Here is a 26,702-nt window from a genome sequence, read left to right as displayed (position 1 = left end):
ATAACTTATTGACCAGACCAACCACTGGGACCGGCACTGACACAGAACAGGGATTTTTTTATCCCCAATGAGGCACTTTTATCCTCATTAGAATGGAGCGACAGAGCTCGTGCCCGACTGCTGCTCGATATATTTTCTTCGAAGCTCCCAGAAAAAGCGGAGTACAGCGCTCGGCATGCCCATAACGAATGATTGGAGTGGCAGTGGAGCATGCGTACTGTCACTCCATCTTGTAGAGTGATGATATCTTGTTTTCACCGAACATCCCCTGTACGTTATGAAACATGTTGCCTGAAGAAAGTATATAAAGACAACCTCATGGATTATATAGTGACAAAGAAATTCACCTGCTCCTGTAGGGGTTAAAAGAATGTCTACAAAAAATACATGACATGAATGAATGCCTCCTTCTAATATAATCTCATTAGTACAGTAACCATACTCACATAGAAGTAAGTATTGCTTTTTCATTCACTAATAATAAATCATGGCCTAAATAAGAAAGTCACTAGGAGTCTAAAGAAAAGTTAAATCCTAGAAATCAATAAACTTGTATTATTATTAGGCTACGTTCACATTTGCGTTGTTGGGCGCAGCATAGTCAACGCAACGCACAACGCATGTCAAACGCATACACAACGCAGCGTTTTTTGACGCATGCGTTGTCCTATACAATTCAAGATCAAAAACGCCCCCAAAAAATACATTAAGTCAAAAGGCGCATGCGTCAAAAAACGTGGCTCAACGCAGGCACCTGTGCCCTATGCGTTTTTCATAGACACTAATGTGTTTTTTTGGCGCATTAACGACGCAGGTGCGTTGCATGCATTTTCCTTCGGAAATGTGACGCATCAAAACTGCAACCTGTAGTGTCATCCGCACCCTGTCTAGTGCGCCAAAAAAACGCATGGGTCATACAACGCATGACAACGCATACCGGCGCATGTCCATGTGCCCCCATGTTAAAGATAGGGGCGCATGACGCATGTGTCGGTATCCGTCGCCGACGCTGCGCCCAACAAACGCAAATATGAACGTAGCCTTATTGAGATGTTGTCTTTCGATCATTTCTGTACAGTCTTTATATTGACATTTAGAATAACCTTCCTTATCTACACCTATGACCTTCCAGCAAGTGCAGATATGTAAAGCCCTTCAATATGAAGTTGTAGGAGCAAGGGATGGTTCTAAGTGCATTATTATTCTGCTCTGGGCCTGAAGATCTATAATTGTTTAACAGTGCTACTTCAGAAGATTACATTAAATTCCCATCTTCATCCGCTTTCATAAAAGGTAACGTTGTCACTGTCGGGATCACAATCAGTCGGAGCAGCCTTTGGAAGTGGGAAATCACCAGAAATAATACACAAGACACGTCTTGTATAGTGTATCACTGGGAAGTCTCTGAAGCACGCCTGCCTTCAAAGTGCTATCCCTTCTTTATATAGTGGTTTCAGTAGGTTTAGTGGTTATACAAGTTTTGCATGTTTAAACAAAGAGACAAAACAGGAAAGAAAGAAAAGAAAAGAAAACAGTTTCGTGGGCGGCAGTTTCACAACAAACAGTACAAAGGCAATTCCACAGACAAGAAAAACAGGATTTCATACTATAGCTAAAATGTCCTTGAATGGACAGGTCAATATTTATCACAAATTCTTTTTTTTTTATTTTTGTTCATTGAGGTAATCATTTTTGTTCTGCTCTTCACAATCCCCCCTTTGACATATTCCATTCAAAACCTTGTCGATCATTTTAGTCATTCTTTTTGTGATATTACAAAAAAAAACTTTATATTCTCGCATCCATTACACAAAATTTATTTGTGCATACCAAGATACCCTTGAGTACAACCTTGAATAATACATATATAATTACAATAACCATAACTGTATGTATTAGGCTTTGCATAATCCCGGTAACCCACCCACCGATCCCTCTGAACCAATTGGCCGGGTTAAGAAAAGAAAAGGTATCTGACCACCAGCTATCCTTATTTTGGTCATTGTCTTTGTCATACTGATCCCTGAGTCGTTGTACGTCTTTTAATTTAAATCTCATACTCATAGTACTATTCGGGTCTATATAATGACAGCAGGTGGGTCCGATGATTTGACACATACCCCCTTGTGAGGCAGTTAGGTAATCCAATACCAGGGTATGTTGGTTAGTGACTATTATAAGCTGATTCTGTACAGCTATACTAGTATTTAATATGTCCAATATATCCCAAATCTGATCATCTAGATAATCCATGGCTCTAACTAATTTATCCCACATTTGGTATGGCGATTGTAGTATTCCATAGTCTAGTATTGCCAGGTTGGTTGTTGGCCAGGTTGTCTGAACAATTAGGCCAAGCGAATATTTCTTCAGCTGACACGGGAACTGCTAGAAAAGGTATACTTGTGGCTGATACTGGTGAATGGGTACAGATCCAACAATCTGCCAGGGGTTGCGTATTATTTAACAAGTCATGCACTAATTTTCTATGATGTTGTACGAATCTATTGTTCAAAGGGGCTAGAGAATTCAGTCTTTCCCATGCCTCCGTTGAGGTTAACATTATTAACATCAATATCATGAGTCTTATACTGCTTTTTTGCAATGGCTTGCATGTATCCATGATGCCTTTCCTTCAAGCTAGACTGCTGTTGGAGTTGTTAACAGGACTTGGAAAGGTCCGTCAAATCTCGGTTCCAGAGTCTTTCTGGTGTGTCTTTTCACGTAGACTTGATCACCAGGTTCCAACTTGTGGCCTCCTTCGAGATTTTCTGGATCTGGAAGGGAAGCAAAAACTTGCGAATGCACTTTAGTTAAACGTTTTTGTAATTCTTGTACATAAGCAGTTAAAGTCTCAGTATTCAACATCAGTTGTTGTGGAAAATAACAACCCAAATTTGCTGCTCTACCAAAAAGAATCTCATGTGGTGACAGCTTAGCCTTCCCCCTTGGGGTGTTTCGGATGGAATACAGGGCAAGTGGTAGACACTCGGTCCAAGGCTTTCCTGTTTCTGCCATGGCCTTCTGGATTTTTAATTTTTTTTGTCCCATTTAATCTTTCCACTTTACCTGAACTCTGTGGATGATATGGAGTGTGAAACTGGTTTTCTACTCCCAACATTTTCATAACATTCTGGAATATTTCCCCAGTAAAATGGGTACCCCTATCTGACTCGATCACCTCAGGCATGCCGTAACGGGGTATCAGTTCATGTGCTATTTTAATGGCAGTAGTTTTTGTTGAGGCTTTACGAACTGGATAAGCCTCTGGCCACCCTGAGAACATGTCCACACACACAAGCACATATTCGTATCCATTGTACCTAGGAAGTTGGATGTAGTCGATCTGGAGTCTTTGAAAGGGATACAGTGGTCTTACATGATGCTTGGTTGGGGTTTTAATGGCCTGACCTGGATTGTGTGCCAGGCATATAGTGCATGCAGCACACATGTTCCGAGCAAAATTACCAAAGCCTGGAGCCAACCACCTTTCTTTTACCTTGAGCATCATACCATTTGCCGACACATGCGTGGGTAGGTGGAGGTCACTTGCCACTGCGGGGTACCAGGCTCTGGGTAAACACAACAAAGTTCCTTTTTTCCATAATCCTTGCTGATCTTCTGCCCCTTTTTTCTGCCACTGCCCTCGTTCTTCGTCGTCTACCTGTTTCTGAGCTTCCTTCAATCTTTCCTCATCATCTTCAGAGCTATCTAGTGTGTGGGCATGATGTAAGGGTTTACGTGCTGCCTGTTTTGCTGCCTTATCGGCTTTATCGTTACCCCTGGCTTCCTCGGTGTCGAGTCTCACATGTGCAGCTACCTTTATCACCGCTATTTCTTTAGTTTCTTGTGCTGCCTCCAGAATCTGTCTAATGAGGGAGGCATGTTTAACAGGTTGGCCTGAAGCAGTCATATAACCTCTGGCTCTCCATATTACGCCAAAATCGAAAATAATGCCATGTGCATATCTAGAATCAGTGTATATGTTTGCTGTCTGATCTTTGGCTATTTTTAGAGCTTCAACTAATGCCGTAAGTTCTGCTTCTTGTGCAGACTGATTAGCAGGGAGAGGTTCTGCTTTCAGCACTTCATGCTGAGTTACTACCGCATAACCTGTATGAAATTGTCCATTCATATCTGCATATCTACTGCCATCTATGAAAAGTTCAAATGTAGCATTACAGAGTGGCTTGTCACGTACATTACATAAGCCCTGAGTCTCTTGTTCCATTAATTGTACACAATCATGCATTGACTTTGATGGGTCAAAGGAGTTGGAGAGTGCAGTTTCAAAGGAGTTGGAGAGTGCAGTTTCCTCAGGTATGGTACCCCCCTCAGACTCTAAAGGGAGCAAAGACGCGAGATTAAGAGTCTGAATCCTGGCAAAGAAAATGTTGGGCGGCAGTAGTAGGGAACATTGGAGACGGAGGTGTCTGGCCATTGAAATATGTTTAGGTTGGACCTGGTTAAGAATGCCATGTACATCATGAGTGGTCTGAACTAGAAGTGGGTGATCAAGAACAATCTCAGAAGCTTTATCTAATAACAGTGAAATTGCGGCTACTACTCTTACACAAGAAGGTGCGGCTCTAGCTACAGGGTCCAGATGAGCTGATATGTATGCCACAGGTCTCTGTTTGTTTCCATGTTTTTGTGTGAGCACCCCTGTAGCATGTGAGGATATCTCAGCTGCCATCAATTGAAAAGGTTTAGTGTAGTCTGGGAGTCCCAAAGCCGGAGCTGATACCAGTGCTGTTTTCAAAGAGGAAAATGACTGTTTAGCCTCTTCACTGAGTGAATATGGTGTGTTGGCAATACAGTCATATAAAGGCTGCATGAGTTGACTTGCATGTATGATCCACTGTCTACAGTGTGAAACAATACCTAGGAAAGCACGCAGCTGTTTGTGATTCCTGGGTTCAAGCATGTTACGTATGGCTTCCGTACGTTGAGGTGTGAGGTGTCTGATGCCCTGTGATATGCAGTGACCTAAAAACACGACTGTTTGTTGACAAGCCTGGAGTTTCTGTCTATTTACTTTACAGCCTTCTTGCGCTAGGAAAATTAAGAAATTAACAGTTGAGGTAACTGCCGTCTGCTCATCAGGGCAACAAATAAGTAAGTCATCTACATACTGTAGAATGACTACTCCTGGTTCTGGGATGAAATTTTTTAGCACGGTCTGCATTGCTTCAGAGTACAAAGTTGGTGAGTGTACCATACCTTGTGGCAATCTTGTCCATGCTAATTGTTTACCCTTGAATGTAAAGGCAAACAAATGCCAACAGTTCTTATGTAGTGGCACAGAAAAAAAATGCGTTTGATAAGTCAATTACCGTAAAATATGCAGCAGTGCTGGGAATTTGAGACAGTAAAGGTACTGTCACACTAGACGATATCGCTAGCGATCCGTGACGTTGCAGCGTCCTCGCTAGCGATATCGTCCAGTGTGACAGGCAGCAGCGATCAGGCCCCTGCTGGGAGATCGCTGGTCGGGGAAGAAAGTCCAGAACTTTATTTCGTCGCTGGACTCCCCGTAGACATCGCTGAATCGGCGTGTGTGACACCGATTCAGCGATGTCTTTGCTGGTAACCAGGGTAAACATCGGGTAACTAAGCGCAGGGCCGCGCTTAGTAACCCGATGTTTACCCTGGTTACCATCCTAAAAGTAAAAAAACAAACACTACATACTTACCTACCGCTCTCTGTCCTCCAGCGCTGTGCTCTGCTCTCCTCCTGCTCTGGCTGTGAGCGTCGGTCAGCCGGAATGCAGAGCTGTGACGTCACCGCTCTGCTTTCTGGCTGCCCGGCGCTCACAGCCAGACCAGAGAAGCAGAGCGCCGAGGACAGACAGCGGAAGGTAAGTATGTAGTGTTTGTTTTTTTACTTTTTAGGATGGTAACCAGGGTAAACATCGGGTTACTAAGCGTGGCCCTGCGCTTAGTTACCCGATGTTTACCCTGGTTACCGGGGACCTCGGGATCGTTGGTCGCTGGAGAGCTGTCTGTGTGACAGCTCTCCAGCGACCAAACAGCGACGCTGCAGCGATCCGGATCGTTGTCGGTATCGCTGCAGCGTCGCTATGTGTGACGGTACCTTAAGGTATGAGGATTCGGTACCACAGGGGTGACCGGTGCCAAAACCTTATTGATTTCCCGTAAGTCGTGCACCATGCGATATTTCACCATAGTTTCTTTGGAGGACACTTTCTTTTTAACAGGATATAAGGGTGTATTGGCGGGTGACCTGATTTCTACCAAAACACCTTGTAACACATAATCCTGAATTTGTTGAGAAATCGCCTGTTCTTGCTGGGCGCTGATGGGGTATTGCCTAAGCTGAGGTAATATGGTTCCCGGGGCAGTTTCTAACAGTATAGGAGCTACTGATAAAAATCCTACATCAGTGTCTCCTTTTGCCCATAGGCTGTCAGGAACCCGAGACAAGTCAATTTTTGCTTGTTGAGTGTAAATTTCGGGAAAATCCTCCATTGCCTGTATTCTAACATATGGTTCCAGAGTTTCTGCATCTTCAGGGATGGTCAGCATAACTGTGCCATCTTCTCTAAAATGGATGTTTGCATGCATTTTACTTAAGACATCAGTACCCAACAAGCAGGTAGGTGCACCTTTAGCAAATAAAAATTTGGATACAAAAGTTTTAGGGCCAAAGCTCACATTTAAAGGTTTTGTAAAGGGCAACGCCTGAATTTTACCATCATACCCTTCTGCATATGTAACCTTTGAGGATATATTGTCAGGATATGGTAAAAAGTCCTGATTTAAAATGGAGGATGTTGCTCCCGTATCTATCAGAAAAGGTACATTTTTACCCTCAACTTCAACTTGTATTATTGGTCTTCTAGAAGGAAGAGAGACCTGCATAACTTTCAGTCATTCTGAGCTGTCTGTTTGATCAGGCACTGGGTTATTTATCCTATTTTTGGGTACAAAGGTTCCTGAATCTATATCTGCTTTTCTCTTCCTACATTCCCTTTGGAAATGTCCTGGCTTCTTACAGTAATGACAAGTAAACTTTTGATTAGCAGAGCCAGTATTAGCCTGTGCAATTCTTACTGGCTTAGAATTTTCTCTTAAGTCCATTTCTATCCCTACAGCTTTCTGTCTAGCCAGGTGTGGGTCTTCCAAGGTTCTCCAATCAGGGGTTGCGGCCTTAAGCTTTTCCTTCACTTTTGGAGACAATCCATCTATAAAGGTTTTTGTAACTAACCTCATCATTCCTGGAGCGGTTAGATCCATGCCTTCATCTCTGAAATTATTTTCTACACTTAGATAATATTCGTCTACTGATTGTCCAGATTTCTGAGCCACCACTCCCGTTGTTCCTCTCTGCCTCTGTCTCTCCCTCATGAAAACCATTAAGTGATCTACAAATTGTGTACCTGATTCTATCGTTTGTAAGGCACCATCTCCTGCTTGGGGCCTATGTACCTGTAGATTTGCTAATAGCTCCTGGAAGAGTCCAGGAGTCATTTTCATTCTACATAATTCTTTTCCATCTGCCCAAACTCCAGCGTGAGTCTGCATAATTTGCTGTATATATTGTGCAAATCTAACTGGACACTGGGTGGGATCTGGTGCGTTATGCAAGAGAGACATGCCTTCAGCGGGGGACCAAGGGAAATATTGTCGAGTTTGGTGATATCTAGTTCCCATTACTCCGTCAGCACCAGGTTCCCTAAAGTGTCTTGGTACTACCCTAACAGGGGCAAGTACAGCGCCATGTCTAGGTGTACCACAGGCTAGGCAATCATTTCTCCAGTCTGGATTTTGTTGTCCACAGTGCGGACATACCCATCCTCCTGGTCCGGCTAAACTTTGAGGTGGTGTTTGGAGAAAAGATGGGGCATGTGGGTTAAGGTATGGGGGTGGGGTATTTTTAGATTCCACATTTTCTTTTTCTCCACAGCCTGTGGGTCTAATACACCACTTTTTACTCTGTTGATTATATGTCCATCCCTCATTTTCTGCTACCCTAGAGACATCAATCAATGCTTGGATCTGATCTATCCATTTCTTGTCTCTGATTATGCCTTTTTTCCTTTCCTGAATTCCTTCCCATAGTTTTCTACTAAAAGCTTCTGCCCTAGTAACTCCAAACTTACTAAAAATCTTTTTCAGCCCCTTAGTGGCATCTTCACCACTTCTCTCCTTTATGATAGTATAGATATCTAATTCTTCTGGTTCCGACTTTGTTTGCTTATTCCCCATTTTCTTATCCTGAGCTTTCTTGCCCTAGGTGGCGTTTGGGTATGAGAATACCTCGTTACCTTCTTCCTAAGGAGCTAGGATGTCTTTTTCTTGCCCTAGGTGGCGTTTGGGTATGAGAATACCTCGTTACCTTCTTCCTAAGGAGCTAGGATGTTTAAACTGTGTTGATGTAAGAAAATCCTGATTCCTACACCTATAGCAAACAACACAAATGCAACCAGACAGAAAAAGAAAAAGAACATACAACGTATCTTGTCCCAGGCTAATTTATCTGTCCTGGGCTTATACTATCACATACAACGTATTCTTGTCCCAGGCTAATTTATCTGTCCTGGGCTCATACTATCATACACTTATCCGTCACCAGGTTTTTGTCAAAGACAGGATCAGAGATTGAACATAGGCGCGGAGGTCTCCCCGAAAGGACGCAACCACGTTGCCCAGTGGGACAGTCACTTCTTCTGTTTCAACCCCCTGGGCGGCTTATAGGGCTATTCCCAACTTCCACACACCTTCTATTCACATTCACTCTCATTCAATGCCGTACTCCGTGAGGTGATCAATTCCTAAATAGTTCAAGAACCCGAGCTATAGGTATCCTCCTCTACTAGAACTACCCGCTAAAGAACACGACACAGAAAATCTTACGGACAGTGCAGGGCAGATATAAGAGATCTAACAGTGTCTCTTACCTGGCCAGGTTTTTGTTCATCTGCCGTCCATTATCCCAGATTCTCTTTTCGTTCGTATTCTGCCGGTGTTCTTGAAGGAATACACAGACCTCGGGTCCCTGTTCAGGCGCCAGGAAATGTCAGGATCACATTCAGTCGGAGCAGCCTTTGGAAGTGGGAAATCACCAGAAATAATACACAAGACACGTCTTGTATAGTGTATCACTGGGAAGTCTCTGAAGCACGCCTGCCTTCAAAGTGCTATTCCTTCTTTATATAGTGGTTTCAGTAGGTTTAGTGGTTATACAAGTTTTGCATGTTTAAACAAAGAGACAAAACAGGAAAGAAAGAAAAGAAAAGAAAACAGTTTCGTGGGCGGCAGTTTCACAACAAACAGTACAAAGGCAATTCCACAGACAAGAAAAACAGGATTTCATACTATAGCTAAAATGTCCTTGAATGGACAGGTCAATATTTATCACAAATTCTTTTTTTTTATTTTTGTTCATTGAGGTAATCATTTTTGTTCTGCTCTTCACATCACCATATAAATCAGTAAACGGCACAATCCCGCTGTGTCTCAGGAGCTGCGCTCCGTAGTAAAGCCATTTACATTTTAGAAAATATCACTGATCATATCTAGCTATGCGGGTAGGGTTGTTTTGGTGTTTATAAGTAGCATATAGTTTCATGTCTTGAAGTATATCACCAGTTTGTGATTGTAATAAATACACTCTAATTTTTCACATTCTCCAGGCAGGGGGCGTAGTGGCATCCGGGCTTTGTTTATCCCACAAAGTACATTTTAAGTCCACAATTGAATGTGTTAAAAAATATTCCTGTTCTGATATAATCTTGTAAATATGCCCCTGCTATACACTGTTATTTACAGTCTCCGACTATGCAGAGCTTCTCCAGTTTTTGGATGCATACACCACCACTCCTGTCCAAGTCAATTTTGATAAGAGAGTATACAGACGACGCAGCAGGGCCTTCCAACTGCTGCTTTCTTAAGTAATATATTCCCCTGCCTGTTTTGTCACAGGAGTGTTTCTGCCATGTTGTTAGTCCTGTGAGCTCATCATAAATCAAGTAAGTGATGCAGGAATGCCAGCAGCAGGTGAGCACTTACTTCACTGACTTGATTTATGATGAGCTTACAGGGCTGGAGAAGTGGCAGAAACACTCGCTTCTGTGATAAAACAAGCAGAAGCAGCAACTACAAGCCATTGGTGTTTTGTCCATATACTCACTAATAATAAGTGGCCTCTTCCCCTGGCCTGGAGCAGTGGTGTGTGCCAACCAAGAACTGGAGCAGCTATGCATGGCCAGACACAGCAAATAAGACAGCACATAGCAGTGTAAGGAAGTGACTAAATGCAACAGAGGAGGCACCAGGTGAAAGCAACAATTTAGTTATTGTATTAACAATATGAACTAGAAACAGGGATACTGAAAATGACAAATCACAAAAGTACATTATTCACAGAGTATTTGACCAGCAATTCATAACAGAGGCATATGGAATTGTATTCAACAAGAATCTTCAGTATCAGCTCCGAGTCTACAGTCCAACCTAATTCTACTGGGGGGAACAAGCCCATAATTTGACAGGAACAGCCTCTGGAAATTTCTGCGGCTTTCTGGGCCTTGTCGAGTTCCACTGTTCTGCCTCACTAGCCGCATGTTTTTCTTACAAAGTCTATCAACATTCTCTGAGCCGCTCTAGCTTCACCCGGACCCTGTCTGGTCCGCAGCCCTCCCTCCGCCCATGCCCGGTACCATAAGTCTGTGCAGGAAGTGACTGCTCATCTCACATGTCTCTTTTGATCACTGGCCCAGGCTGAAGTGAGTCTCTAGCCAGGTATTTGTAGAGCCTCTTTGGTGCTTGACCGCTGACGAGCATCTCCTCGGTCCATATCGGCGGGGGCCTAGTCCTCCTCTGTTAACTAGCATTGTCTAGGTTGGGAACCTTGACCGGCGTCGTTCCGGTGTTTGATGTTTTACAATCGATGAGCGCAGTCTGAACGTTGACAAGCGTACCTTTGATCTTCGGTGCTTAACCATTGTTGTTTTGGTCTGGGCCTAAATCGTACCCGGATCAGCGGCCTACTGTATCGGCTGCTGGAGCTGCAGTGGGAGCATCTGCCTTTTCTCTTGGCACCAAATCTCCTCCCATTTTTGGGCACTGACCCTTAATACTGGAGGCTGATTTCAACGCTGTCACCTTATCTGGGGCACTGCCTAATTCTACAACTCTTCTCCTTGAGATTAGTTCCGCAGGGTTTTGTTCAAGTCTGGAGGTTGCATGGCTTTTTAACACTTTATCTCCTATGCTCTATTCTCCTATGTAGGGACACATTTAAAAAGTTATATCAGCACAGGAACATTTTTCCTTCACACATCCAAATATGGAAATTATTATTCCAAGCTCTATTAATTAAATGCACTTTGTTGGTTCCGCAACCCCTTTAAGTCCCTTTGCCTGATAAAAAAAAATATGCCATAGTAGTATATGGTAGATGGTGACTTATTGCAAATTTTTATTGGGACACAGAGGCTTTAAAGGGAATGAGTCATCATAAAATGATATATTTTGTAAAGAATGTTTTATGTTAATTATATTGTTTAATACCTTAAGGACAAGGACAAATTTTTACAATCAGACCAGTGTAATTTATATGGTAATAACTCTGGAATGCTTGAAAATATCCCATTGATTTTGAAAACTTTTTTTGTGACACATTATACTTTATCATAGTGGTAAATTTTTGTCGATATTTTCTGCGTTTATTTATCAAAATTTCAGAAATTTTTCAAAAATTTTTAAAAATTAGCCATTTTAACATTTTTAATGATTATCCCATTAATCCAGATGGTCAAACCACCCAAAAACATGAATAAATTACATTTCCCTAATATCTGCTTGACATCAGCACCACTTGTAAAATGTTGCTTTATTTTTTTAGCATTTTGTTTAGCATTTTAGAAGGTTTAAAAATGTAGCAGTAATTTTTCAAGGAATTTTGGAAAACTAATTTTTCTAGGGATCTATTAAGTTTTGAAGTGACTAAGGGGGTCCTATATTGGAAACCCCCTAAAGTGATACCATATTAAAAATTGCACCCCTCATCATATTCAAAAATTCTTTCAGGTAGTTTATTAAGCCCTTCAGGTGCTTTTCAGGAATTCTTATTATTATTATTTATTTATATAGCACCATTAATTCCATGGTGCTGTACATGTGAAAAGGGATTACATACAGGGTTAGAGATATCATTAACAGTAAACAAATTTACAATGACAGACTGGTACAGAGGAGAGAGGACCCTGTCCTTGCGGACTTACATTCTTCGGGATAATGGGGAAGAGACAGGAGGTCGGTGTGCTGCAGCACTGGTGGTGGTGAGTGGGTAGCTCTGGTGGTTGGTGAGGCGGCAGCTCTGGCGGTTGCAACACAGCAGCTTGGGTGGTTGGTGAGCGGCAGTGACTCAGGTGGTTGGTGGGGCGGCAGCTCGGGTGGTTGGTGAGGCGGTAGAATGGTTATTGCAGGCTGTAGGCTTTCCTGAAGTAATAGGTTTTCAGGTTCCGTCTGAAGGATCCGAGGGTGGTGCATAATCGGACGTGTTGAGGCGTGGAATTCCAGAGGATGGGGATATTCGGGAGAAATCTTGGAGGCGGTTGTATGAGGAACGAAAAAGTGTGGAGGCGAGTAGGAGGTCTTGGGAGGATCAAAGATTATGTGAGGGAAGATAGTGGGAAATTAGTTAAGAGATATAGGGAGGGGACAGGTTGTGGATGGCTTTGTAGATCAATGTTAGTAGTTTGAACTGGATTCGTTGGGGAATGGGGAGCCAGTGGAGGGATTTGCAGAGGGGTGAAGCAGGGGAGTAGTGAGGAGAGAGGTGGATTAGCCGAGCAGCAAAGTTGAGGACAGGCTGAAGTGGTGCAAGGGAGTTAGCGGGAAGGCCAAAGAGGAGGGTGTTGCAGTAATCGAGGCAGGAGATGATGAGGGCATGCACAAGAGTTTTAGTAGATTGTGGGCTGAGGAAGGGATGGATTCTGGCAATATTTTTGAGTTGGAGGCGACAGGAGGTGGCAAGAGTTTGGATGTGCGGTTTGAAGGACAGGGCAGAATCGAGAGTTACCCCGAGGCAGCGGATTTCAGGTGCGGGAGAGAGCGTAATGCCGTTTACCATAATAGATAGATCAGGTAGGGGGGATACGTGAGATGGGGGAAAGATGATGAGTTTGGTTTTGTCTACATTGAGTTTTAGGAAGCGAGAGTTGAAGGAGTATATGGCTGACAGACACTCCGGGATTCTGGACAGAAGAGAGGCGATATCTGAGCCAGAGAGGTAGATCTGAGTGTCGTCCGCATACAGGTGGTACTGGAAGCCATGGGACTTTATGAGTTGTCCTAGGCCAAGGGTATAAATGGAAAAAAGTAGAGGCCCTAGAACAGAGCCTTGAGGGACTCCAACAGAGAGGGTACGGGGTGAGGAGGTAGTGTGGGAGTGGGAAACCCTAAATGTGCGGTCGGAAAGGTATGAGGCAATCCAGGACAGGGCAAGGCCTTTGATGCAGAGGGAAGAAAGAATCTGTAGCAGTAGGCAGTGGTCGACTGTGTCGAAAGCAGGGGACAGGTCGAGAAGGAGGAGGATGGAGAACTGTCTGTTAGCTTTGGCTGTAAGTCATTAGTAATTTTGGTCAGAGCAGTTTCGGTGAAGTGTTGGGGGTGAAAACCAGATTGGAGGTCGTCAAGGAGAGAGTTAGGTGAGAGGTGGGAGGAAACTTGACCATGAACATGCTGCTCAAGGATCAAGCAAACGGGAGCAGTGATATGGGGCGAAAGCTGGGCATAGCAGTTGGGTCAAGGTTGGCTTTTTTGAGGATGGGTGTGATGGTGGCATGTTTGAAGGCAGAGTGGAAAGTACCAGAAGATAGCGATAGGTTGAAGAGATGGGTTAGGGCTGGAATGAGCATGATAGTGAGGTTGTGGAGCAGGTGGGAAGGGATGGGGTCAAGTGCACAGGTGGTGAGGTGTGATTTGGAAAGGAAGCGAGTAGGTTCTCCTTCAGTCATGTTGGAGAGGGAAGTTATTGCAAAGTAACAGCAGGAATGAAGAAATTTATTTTTTCCATCTAAATGTTGAGAACTTCTGAACAAGTCACTATAGCCGGCAGACTTTCAGGGCATTATTTGGCCATGAAGTGCCATGGCAAACATGAGGACCACACGATCAAGAACTCAGTGCGCTGTTCGGGTTAAAGAGGAAGCCCCCACACTTTGTTAACCATTTATATGCCATAGTCATTGAGAGCAGCATTTAACCCCTTCACCCCCGGAGCTTTTTCCGCTTTTTCATTTTCGTTTTTTGCTCCCCTCCTTCCCAGAGCCATAACTTTTTTATTTTTCCGTCAATATGGCCATGTGAGGGCTTATTTTTTGCGGGACGAGATGTACTTTTGAACGATACCATTGATTTTACCATGCCATGTAACAGAAAACAGGAAAAAAATTCCAAGTGTGATGAAATTGCAAAAAAAGTGCAATCTCACACCTGTTTTTTGTTTGGCTTTTTTGCTAGGTTCACTAAATGCTAAAACTAACCTGCCATTATGATTCTCCAGGTCATTACGAGTTCATAGACACCAAACATGTCTAGGTTATTTTTTATCTAAGTGGTGAAAAAAATTTCCAAATTTTGCTAAAAAAAAAAAAAAAAAAAATTGCGCGATTTTCCGATACCCGTAGCGTCTCCAATTTTCGTGATCTGGGGTCAGGTGAGGGCTTATTTTTTGCATGCCGAGCTGGCGTTTTTAATGATACCATTTTGGTGTAGATACGTTCTTTTGATCGCCCGTTATTGCATTTTAATGCAATGTTGCGGCGACCAAAAAAACTTAATTTTGGCGTTTTGATTTTTTTTCTCGCTACGTCATTTAGCGGTCAGGTTAATCCTTTGTTTTTATTGATAGATCGGGCGATTCTGAACGCGGAGATACCAAATATGTGTATGTTTGATTTTTATTTTAATTGTTTTATTTTGATTGGGGCGAAAGGGGGGTGATTTGAACTTTTATATATTTTTAATTTTTTTTATATTTTTAATCACTTTTTTTTTTTAATTTTAGCATGCTTCAATAGCCTCCATGGGAGGCTAGAAGCATGCATAACTCGATCGGCTCTGCTACATAGAGGTGAAGCACAGATCACCTCTATGTAGCTGAAATGCAGGGTTGCTTTGAACGCCGACCACAGGGTGGCGCTCAAAGCAATCGGCCATCAACAACCATAGAGGTCTCAAGGAGACCTCTGGTTGTTATGGCGATGCACTGCTGACCCCCGATCATGTGCCGGGGGTCAGCAGTGCGAGCTCCCCCGGCCGCGCGGCCGGGAGCGCTAGTTAAATGCCGCTGTCAGCGCTTGACGGCGGCATTTAACTAGTTAATGAGGGCGGATCGTGATTCCGCTCGCGCTCATTGCGCGCACATGTCAGCTGTACAAAACAGCTGACATGTCGCGGCTTTGAGGTGGGCTCACCGCCGGAGCCCACCTCAAAGCAGGGGATCTGCCAGCTGACGTACTATTCCGTCAGCTGGCAGAAAGGGGTTAAGGGGTTAAACCGCTATAGTCGGTACCAACACTGATCGTGGCTGATGCAGCAAGTTGTCAGCTATAGTGTATAGTTGACAGCTACATAATTGTCAACCTCCCGGGGATTCTAGTCTGTTATATCAGAGGTCAGTAAAAAGACGTATTGTTGGTCACTTAGGGGTTAAAAATTGTTGATTATTTTTTTGCAGATTTCCATATAACCATTTACATAAAAATATGAGAACTTGCAATATTCACAGTAGTCAGGATGTTATGTACTAGAATCAAACATTCTGTTCTATAAAGTAGACTTTTCAGCAGTTTCATTATCATCACAGAAACGATGACAATGACAGGCAACACCTCTGTACACAGGAGATAATACGTATCCACCATTCACAATAGGCGATGATACAGGTCAGTACCTTCTATTCCCTGCACAAAGACCTTTTTCCAGATTATAGCATACCCAGTTTATATTTCTATGCAACAAATATGCTATGAATCTGTCTATTGATGCTAATGTCCACAAGAGGCAGAGGAAGTATGGGTCTAATATTATACCCAATTCCCACTGTGAAAACTGCAGGATTTTATATTTGTAGGTAGTGATATGAAAACTAAAAATATAAATCATTGAAAAAAAATAAATTTAACATAAAAACCTCATCAAATTAAAAGGCTGTTTCTCATGACACATTCCCTTTAAAGTAAATTGGCACACACATAAAGTGTAGAGATGGGCGGACACCTGGATGTTCGGGTCTGGCGGATTCGGACGAAGAGTTACAAAAAGTTTGGGTTCAGGTACCAGAACAGTACCTGGACCCGAACCCAAACCTGGACTCCATTCACTTTAATGGGGGTCTCGGACGAACACCCAGTGTTTGCCACGCTGTCATGTGCATGGCATTGCAGCAAACACCGCTTCTCATCGGCGGTAAAACCATCACGGCCAGTTAAAGAGCTGCAGTTCCCATGCTGTCCAAAAGACAGTGTGAGCGGGCATGTAGTAGGTATTATGTCATGTGCAAGACAGTGCAACAAACACTTGGTGTTCGGCAGCCGAACCCAAATAGTAACACGACTTCCTGGTGAAGTCCATGTTCGGTGTCCGTGCCCGAACAGTATGTGTTCAGTACGGACTCCAAACTTTACTGTTCAGGTTCACTCATCTCTAATAAGGAGTCCTGACATCTCAGCTCTGTAGAACTGGACTCCTAAATTGTTGGGAACAAAACGTTCAAAAACGTTTCTAGCATGGATCTTCAAACTAAGTGCACCGCTCTCATCAAGTCAAAAAGATCTACTTACTATTATGCTTGCAGTTTGCATTGTGAAATCTGTCCAATGATCCCAGATTTCTTTCTATGTAAGTGAAAAAAGGGAAAATAGTCCAATGTAATACTGCAAAAAGTGATATTTTATTGGAGCTATCTAATTTCTCAGGTATCTATTAGATATGATAATATATCTTATATTAGTTTGTTGTTGTTTTTAAGTGTATAGCCAAACCAACCACCAATGCAATAACCTCAGATATGGCAATATTCTTAGTAAAACTTTTCCCATTAACAGAAACCATCCTAAAGTGATAAATATTAAGAACTAGATATCTATAATATAACGCTGGGAGCGTCACTCTGTCCGAAGCCCTTATAGACTGCGCAGGCGCAAGCGCCGGCACAGTCTGGGCCTCACAGAGTGACGCTCCCGGGAGATCGCGGTATGCGTTCACACTGAACACACACCGCGATCTCCAACAGAGAAGCAGGGACCGCCAGGAGGGTGAGTATCGCCTATATTCACCTGTCCTCCGTTCCAGCGCTGGGCGTCGCCATCTTCCCGGTCTTCGGCCTGTGACCTTCAGTTCAGAGGGCGCGATGACGCGCTTAATGCGCGCAGGCGCCGCCCTCTGACTGAACAGTCACGGCCAGGAGACCGGGAAGATGGCGACGCCCAGCGCTGGAACGGAGGACAGGTGAATATAGTAAGTGGTGGGGGGCCAGAGCTGGCACCTGACCCCCACAGCGTGCCGGTGTCCCCGCCTGCTCAGGCCCCCCAGCACTCGGCGCCGAGCGGGTCAGAGGCAGGATGGAGCAGCACATAAGGATGGGGACGCAGGATGGAGCAGCACATAAGGATGGGGACGCAGGATGGAGCAGCACATAAGGATGGGGAAGCAGGATGGAGCAGCACATGACAGGATGGGGACGCAGGATGGAGCAGCACATAAGGATGGGGACGCAGGATGGGAGCAGCACATGACAGGATGGGGACGCAGGATGGAGCAGCACATAAGGATGGGGACGCAGGATGGAGCAGCACATAAGGATGGGGACGCAGGATGGAGCAGCACATGACAGGATGGGGACGCAGGATGGAGCAGCACATAAGGATGGGGACGCAGGATGGAGCAGCACATAAGGATGGGGACGCAGGATGGAGCAGCACATAAGGATGGGGACGCAGGATGGAGCAGCACATAAGGATGGGGACGCAGGATGGAGCAGCACATAAGGATGGGGACGCAGGATGGAGCAGCACATAAGGATGGGGACGCAGGATGGAGCAGCACATAAGGATGGGGACGCAGGATGGGAGCAGCACATGACAGGATGGGGACGCAGGATGGAGCAGCACATAAGGATGGGGACGCAGGATGGAGCAGCACATAAGGATGGGGACGCAGGATGGAGCAGCACATAAGGATGGGGACGCAGGATGGAGCAGCACATGACAGGATGGGGACGCAGGATGGAGCAGCACATAAGGATGGGGACGCAGGATGGGAGCAGCACATAAGGATGGGGACGCAGGATGGAGCAGCACATAAGGATGGGGACGCAGGATGGAGCAGCACATAAGGATGGGGACGCAGGATGGAGCAGCACATAAGGATGGGGACGCAGGATGGAGCTGCACATAAGGATGGGGACGCAGGATGGAGCAGCACATAAGGATGGGGACGCAGGATGGAGCAGCACATAAGGATGGGGACGCAGGATGGAGCAGCACATCAGGATGGGGACGCAGGATGGAGCAGCACATGACAGGATGGGGACGCAGGATGGAGCAGCACATGACAGGATGGGGACGCAGGATGGAGCAGCACATGACAGGATGGGGACGCAGGATGGAGCAGCACATGACAGGATGGGGACGCAGGATGGAGCAGCACATGACAGGATGGGGACGCAGGATGGGTGCAGCACATGACAGAATGGGGACGCAGGATGGAGCAGCGCATGACAGGATGGGGACGCAGGATGGAGCAGCACATGACAGGATGGGGACGCAGGATGGGAGCAGCGCATCACAGGATGGGAGCAGCACATCACAGGATGGGGACGCAGGATGGGAGCAGGGCATGACAGGATGGGGACGCAGGATGGAGCAGCGCATGACAGGATGGGGACGCAGGATGGGAGCAGCACATGACAGAATGGAGGCGCAGGATGGAGCAGCACATGACAGGATGGGGACGCAGGATGGGAGCAGCGCATGACAGGATGGGGACGCAGGATGGAGCAGCGCATGACAGGATGGGGACGCAGGATGGGAGCAGCACATGACAGAATGGAGGCGCAGGATGGAGCAGCACATGACAGGATGGGGACGCAGGATGGAGCAGCGCATGACAGGATGGGGACGCAGGATGGAGCAGCACATGACAGGATGGGGACGCAGGATGGAGCAGCACATGACAGGATGGAGACGCAGGATGGGAGCAGCGCATCACAGGATGGGAGCAGCGCATCACAGGATGGGGACGCAGGATGGGAGCAGCACATGACAGGATGGGGACGCAGGATGGAGCAGCACATGACAGGATGGGGACGCAGGATGGAGCAGCACATGACAGGATGGGGACGCAGGATGGAGCAGCACATGACAGGATGGGGACGCAGGATGGAGCAGCACATAAGGATGGGGACGCAGGATGGGTGCAGCGCATGACAGGATGGGGACGCAGGATGGGAGCAGAGCATGACAGGATGGGGACGCAGGATGGGAGCAGCGCATGACAGGATGGGGACGCAGGATGGGAGCAGCGCATGACAGGATGGGGACGCAGGATGGGAGCAGCGCATGACAGGATGGGGACGCAGGATGGGAGCAGCGCATGACAGGATGGGGACGCAGGATGGGTGCAGCACATGACAGGATGGGGACGCAGGATGGAGCAGCGCATGACAGGATGGGGACGCAGGATGGAGCAGCACATGACAGGATGGGGACGCAGGATGGGAGCAGCGCATCACAGGATGGGAGCAGCGCATCACAGGATGGGGACGCAGGATGGGAGCAGCGCACGACAGGATGGGGACGCAGGATGGAGCAGCGCATGACAGGATGGGGACGCAGGATGGGAGCAGCACATGACAGAATGGAGGCGCAGGATGGAGCAGCACATGACAGGATGGGGACGCAGGATGGGAGCAGCGCATGACAGGATGGGGACGCAGGATGGAGCAGCGCATGACAGGATGGGGACGCAGGATGGGAGCAGCACATGACAGAATGGAGGCGCAGGATGGAGCAGCACATGACAGGATGGGGACGCAGGATGGAGCAGCGCATGACAGGATGGGGACGCAGGATGGAGCAGCACATGACAGGATGGGGACGCAGGATGGAGCAGCACATGACAGGATGGAGACGCAGGATGGGAGCAGCGCATCACAGGATGGGAGCAGCGCATCACAGGATGGGGACGCAGGATGGGAGCAGCACATGACAGGATGAGGATGCAGGATGGGAGCAGCGCATGACAGGATGGGGACGCAGGATGGAGCAGCACATGACTGGATGAGGACGCAGGATGGAGCAGCACATGACAGGATGGGGACGCAGGATGGAGCAGCGCATGACAGGATGGGGACACAGGATGGAGCAGCACATGACAGGATGGGGACGCAGGATGGAGCAGCACATACCAGGATGGAGACCATATACCAATATAAATGCTCGCCACCCGGGCATAGAACGGGATCAATAGCTAGTATTTTATATTCTGCATGACTTGTCCAAACATCATAAACTCTGGTTTGTGACACACAAGACTGTGATTTCTATTTTCATCTGTACAAAGACTGACAGCAGCAAGTTTTCATTCCTTCTACCCAAAGTAAAATGAAATTTCTCCTACGTGATCATCCACTTAGAAGAATAACATGACTACAAGAGATTGCTTGGCGCAATGCATGTGACCTCCACCGCTAGTAATTTAATTTTGGGATTGTGTTTTGTTATGACCATTTCATCCATCATGAAATATCACATTAATCAAATCAAGGAAATTCTGTATCGAGACTATAGTAATGATTACCCAACAAAAAATACAAGCAGGGCGGCACAGTCTCTAGTACAGAGGTTGTAACCAGACTGCTACCTCATACTGGGTGCTTGGCAGCGATTAAAACAGCCATGACATTTCTGACCTCGGGTGCTCCTCAGCAAGAAAAACCAGCTATGTAGTCCAAATATAGGAAAAAGATGAGGGCACTCACCGGTCTTCATGAAATGCAAAACTTTATTGGCAACACATCCAGATAAAATTCATGGCCGGGAACGACGGAGCCGAAGCTCGTGTGAGCAGGGGAGAACAAGGACGACGGCCGTTTCACGCTGTGCTTGCGCTTCTACGGCTATCGTCCTTGTTCTCCCCTGCTCACACAAGCTTCGGCTCCGTCGTTGGAATTTTATCTGGATGTGTTGCCAATAAAGTTTTGCATTTCATGAACACCGGTGAGTGCCCTCATCTTTTTCCTATATATAGTAATGATTACATTGTGTTTAAGGAATTATTTTTGAAATGTTGGATCCTTACAGAGTCAGGATTAAAATAGAAAAGGCTGTGTTTTGAGATTAGAGGTTAGTGCTGTGTATTCACATAATTGTCTCTGTTGTATAACGAGCCCCCATAAGATGCTCTTAATAAGGTGCTTATCTTATGCTATTGAACACCAAAATAGACTTGGAAAATTCTGGTTTAGTGTCGTATTTACAACCACAAGCCATGTTCTAATTACATGTTTCACCACATAGGTGGCCAGGAAACAAAATATGTAGTGTTGAGCAAAATGATTCACAAGCCCTGGTCTAGTAGTCATATTGGTTGTCCATGGCTGCCAGACCAGAGCCCAGCGAACTGCCTCCTACCTGCTGACATACTTAGCGTCTCTTCTGATTAGTAGGTCCATAATGATGTCATGGTTGTGACGTTTGGCTTACTAATTAGACAAGGCCTTGTGAATATTGGCAGGTAGAAGGAGGCTCGCAGGACTCTGGCCCCATGGACACAGACTATCAACATGATCACTGAACCAGGGTCCTGCAAATATTTTTGCCCAACTGTAACCATACGGTCACACACATGGCAAGTGGGTGCTAATTGATGCTCTAACTGGGACCATGTAGAATATTCCAGTGAGTCTTGGTCATTCCAGGAGGTATAATAAGTAGCTTGTGCCTAGTGCTTTTGAACCAATCCCTGAATGGGGGTTCAGGGTCCCATTCATCACAACTTATGACCATAGCCCTCTGAAGTGCAATGCTGGGAGTATGTAACTGATGTCCTTCAATAAATGGGTTACCTGTACATCACTCATCCAAGGTACTTGGTGGATACCAAAATATCTATTATTTTAGAACGTAAAATATAAAGATTTTTTTTTTACAATGCAAACCATATTTACTATGTAACTTACTTTACAGTAATAATGGGTAATCAGCTGTAAACCATAAATAATATAATACCAAAAACCTTCCTTGTGTTTACCTAGCAGTACAAACTAACAGTTTAGGAACTGCCTTGCTTATGCCTCTTATTCTACAAGAATTCCATAATTTTCCTGCTGCCTCCGAAACTCTGTTATTCTGGCCTCAATGTACCATACTTCAACTCTAGTCTCTTTATACTTTAGGATACTGTATAGTGCATCAAGTATGAAAAAGACATAGAGAAGCACACTGATAAACCAAAACGTACCTCATTTTCTGCGGGAACGTAGTAAAAGGATTGGGACAGTGATTTACAGTTATTGAAATCTTCAACTATGTCAAAGGAATTCAGGCTCTTGTTAAGGCCCCTTGGAAACGTCCTCCAAACTCAGAGACTTGCACTAATAACGTTTTTATAACATGCCAGTGACAAACCAAGGGATTTTCCCTTTTAACAAAATATCTAGCCTGGAATGTGAGAGAGAACCAAAGGACGGATGCAATAATGGAGAATTGTTATGCGAAATGCACAAGTACCATATTTGTGTTTGACACACTGAGCTTTTGAGATTTGTCCTACAGAGGAGCAATACTGTGCTGCTAAATTCTGCTGAAAATTTCTGGCTCAAAGGAAGCCAAGAAGACTAGACAGTCTAAAAATGCACCAAATTTCTCAACTACAATTATCCACTGTGATAAATCTGGTGCATTTCAAGGCTGCCTAGTCCAAGCACTATCTAAAAATTAGCTTTAACAAAGCTCCCCCATTGTTTTATGCTTGGGAGGGCGATACATGGCTAAAAAAAAATAGAGAGATACACTATAGAGAGTTACACTATAAACCTCTTCTTCAGGCCATGCAGTTCAGTAGATAGACCACAATGTATATGTTTTTCCAAGAATGTTTTTTTTAACTTTTAGCATAAATTTTTAGGATAGGGGTTTTCATGTGAATTGTTAGGTTGGAAAATCCACAGCGTAAAATAGTAGCAGCATTGTGGATGAAATTTTACAAAATCTCATCCACATGCTGTGCAGAGAATTTCTAAAAATCGACCACCGCTGCAGATTTGTCTGCAATATGTCCTTTTAGTCTGTGGATTACTACTCTTGGTTTCATGCTTTGCAATGCAAAGGGTGAATTCTGCAGTAAATGTGCAACATTTCCATAAAATCCACAGCAGATGATTCCCAGATGGACATACTCTTGGGGTATTTTTCCACGGTCAGTAAAAGCTGCGGGTTTCACGCTGCGTTCATCGCAACGTCAAACCCGCAGCAGCCAGATGTTACAGCATAGTGGATGGGATTTGAAGAAATCCATCTCCACTATGCGTGCAGGGACGCCTCCGGCTTCCCTGAGGAGACGAACATGCAACGCGTCTTTCAATACCGCAGCATGTCAATTTATCTCCGCATGATAAATTTCCCATCCAATGTATTGGGCATGGTGATTCCACACAGTTCAATGAACACATGCGGAATCACCTGCCTTCAAAAGCTGGAAGCGCTTTGGATGCAGCGGACATGTGCTGCCGGTTCCTGACCGTCGAAACATACCCTTGGGGTTTCATGACCAGCAATAGACTAAAATCTTTTCTATAAGTTCAATAAATGCATGTTGATCTGTTTAGTTAAATTCTGACATGGTCATTCTGACTTGATTTTTGCTTACTTTACAGGCTCGCTTTACCCTCCAGCCAAACCATCTGTAACTATTTTTAAAATAACCTTTTGGCTGGGTTATTTTAACAGCTGCATCAACCCAGTTATCTACCCATGTTCCAGCCGTGAATTTAGGAAGGCCTTCCAGAACATTCTGCATGGTCGCTGCTCTCATAGGAGACAGGCTTCGAGTAAGTACTCATCGGGATACATCCTGAGCAGCCCAGTGCATCGTAGTCCAGAGGAGCAAAGAGATGTTGTGCGAATCCCAGTAGGTTCTGGAGAAACATTCTACAAGATCACAAAAACTGATGGAGTCTGTGAATGGAAATATTTTTCTCCAATGCCAAGTCCATCGTCTCCATATGGGCCACCAAAGGACTTTTCAAACTGTTCTACGGCTAGGACAAGCAGTAAGTCAATTTTACGGACCTGCTGTTGTATTGGCACAGAGAAAATCCGAACGTGCCATAATATTCCTACAATAAAAATACATAAAATCTCCACAAGTGAAAATGGAGAACCCGTCTGAGAATAACAGGTCAAAACTATCGATGTAAACTCCAATACTCATAGACATGTGCTGCTTGTGAAATGGAAGTGACCATGTATTTCTGTTCAATATGGTTGTGCAAAACGTTCAATGGTTCGAATCCAGTCAGCAGCCTCTACATTCCATTGTATCTGAGCCTCACTTTAACCATTGACTTTTTATACTCTCAACATTTTGAACCTTGACTAGTAATGAACAATGCTGCTATAATTGCACCAGGGATGTGGATGCATGGAATAAAAACTTGCTTTAAAAGCCTCCATGGTGCTATCTTATTCCAAAATAAAGTCTTCTGGAAACTTAACTAATTGGCCGACACTGTACTATCTATGTCCAGTTAAGCCTTGTGGCGAATCAACATGTGCTGTGCACTCTGTACAGGTGGAGAACAGCCAATTCTAGTTTTGGATGGTTAAGTTTCCATCTGCAATTCACTTGCAATAAACACAATCACAAACAATAGTGTCATTGGTTCTTTCAGCCAAAGTTGTGTATCTTCGGTCATACAAAGTTTTGATTATGAGTAGCTGAACCGGGCTGTTCGAGAGTTCGTCATCTGGATCATTTCATATATGAAAGAAACCAAAGTATAAATTCCTACAATGAGTTTAGTTATCACGCTGGCAGAGAATTGCAAAATGGCGCACAATTTATTCATTTAAGAAAATTGTCTTTGCGAAAAGGGCATAGCAACTGATAATATAAGGATAAAATAGGAATGAGTTCCAATTTATACCATTAGCTTTCCGGTGCACATAGCTATATTACAACTCCATTTGTACTGACTCATGATGAAGCCTTTACTGTACCTTCATACGAATCTGAATTTTTACCATCATTTGTCATATCTGTATGAACAGTATGGGGTCTGATGGACTGGAAAAAACAATTATTTTGTATTCACTCGTATATGGCACTCTGCAGGTTCAAACTTAAAGGGGTGGTCTCAAACTAAATTTAATTTTCTCTTAAATTCTATCTATTTAATGTCATCTTTTTCCAATATACTCTAATTAAAAATTTTCTATCCTTCCCTAACTACCACTAACTAACTGTTATTCTATTTTTTTCCTACTTCCTCATTGATGCTTTGTTTGAGAATCCCAGTGCATGCTGGGAAACTCAAACAAAGCGTCATCAGAGAACAGAGGTTGTGGTAACTATCGCAGTCCCTGCCTCCACCCTAAAATGAAGTGTCATCATCAGTGACCTCTGTTTCATGGGCTTGTCTAGTCCATGCTGTACTTAACATGAGTCGGTTTTCAATTCCAACAGTAGAATCCTGTTACAGTGCACTGTTCTTCTCTGTGCACAGTGACAGTGCACTTTCTCTCTTGCTCTGATAAGAATTGACAAGCCAGCAACAGAGAAAATAAAGCAAGAGCAAGTAGTGACCACTGCCTAACATCACTCGCTGGGGCAGTGCTTCTCTCTGCTCATTTCTTCTTTACTGAGAACAGTGCACAGTGACAAGAATGTACTGACCATCTGTCAGAATTAGTGTTGAGCGATACCGTCTGATATTTGAAAGTATCGGTATCGGATGGTATCGGCCGATATCCAAAAAATATTGGATATCGCCGATACCGATATCCGATACCAATACAAGTCAATGGGACACAAATATCGGAAGGTATCCTCTATGGTTCCCAGGGTCTGAAGGAGAGGAAACTCTCCTTCATGCCCTGGGATCCATATTCATGTGTAAAATAAAGAATAAAAATAAAAAATATTGATATACTTACCCTCGGACGCGCCCTGGTTGTCACCGCTGCAACCGCCATGCTTCCCTTCCTAAGAATGAGCGCGTTAAGGACCTTCGATGATGTCACGGCTTGTGATTGGTCGCGTGAGCCGCGACATCATCGAAGGTCCTTAACGCGCTCATTCTTAGGAACGGAAGCATGGCGGTTGCAGCGGTGACAACCAGGGCGCGTCCGAGGGTAAGTATATCAATATTTTATTTTTATTCTTTATTTTACACATGAATCTTAATCCCGATACCGATTCCCGATATCACAAAAATATCGGAACTCGGTATCGGAATTCCGATACCGCAAATATCGGCCGATACCCGATACTTGCGGTATCGGAATGCTCAACACTAGTCAGAATTCAAAGGCGACGCATGTTCAGGAGAGTAGGGACTAGCACAGATCCTATAATGGAGCTCCCTGATGACACATTACTTCAGGGAGGGGACAGAGACTGTGACAGTGACAACGGTTTAGTTGACTATCCCAGCATGCACTGGG

At 44.8% G+C, this 26,702-nt stretch overlaps 1 protein-coding gene across 3 annotated transcripts in view; it reads left to right on the top strand.

Annotated features, from left to right (window-relative positions):
• The window catches only part of ADRA1A (adrenoceptor alpha 1A), a 373,907-nt gene extending 349,006 nt beyond the window's left edge, over positions 1-24,901 (top strand). For all 3 annotated transcript variants that reach the window (XM_069766487.1, XM_069766489.1, XM_069766488.1), the window contains one exon: positions 23,912-24,901. In XM_069766487.1, coding sequence (XP_069622588.1) covers positions 23,912-24,426 — 515 coding nt within the window. In that variant the 3' untranslated portion in view covers positions 24,427-24,901. The remainder of the gene's footprint in view (positions 1-23,911) is intronic.
• The last annotated feature ends 1,801 nt before the right edge of the window (positions 24,902-26,702 follow it).

Source organism: Ranitomeya imitator, chromosome 4, assembly GCF_032444005.1.
Source record: "Ranitomeya imitator isolate aRanImi1 chromosome 4, aRanImi1.pri, whole genome shotgun sequence".
In the NCBI taxonomy this organism is placed as follows: Eukaryota; Metazoa; Chordata; class Amphibia; order Anura; family Dendrobatidae; genus Ranitomeya; species Ranitomeya imitator.
This window is presented reverse-complemented; position numbering and strand designations above follow the sequence as displayed.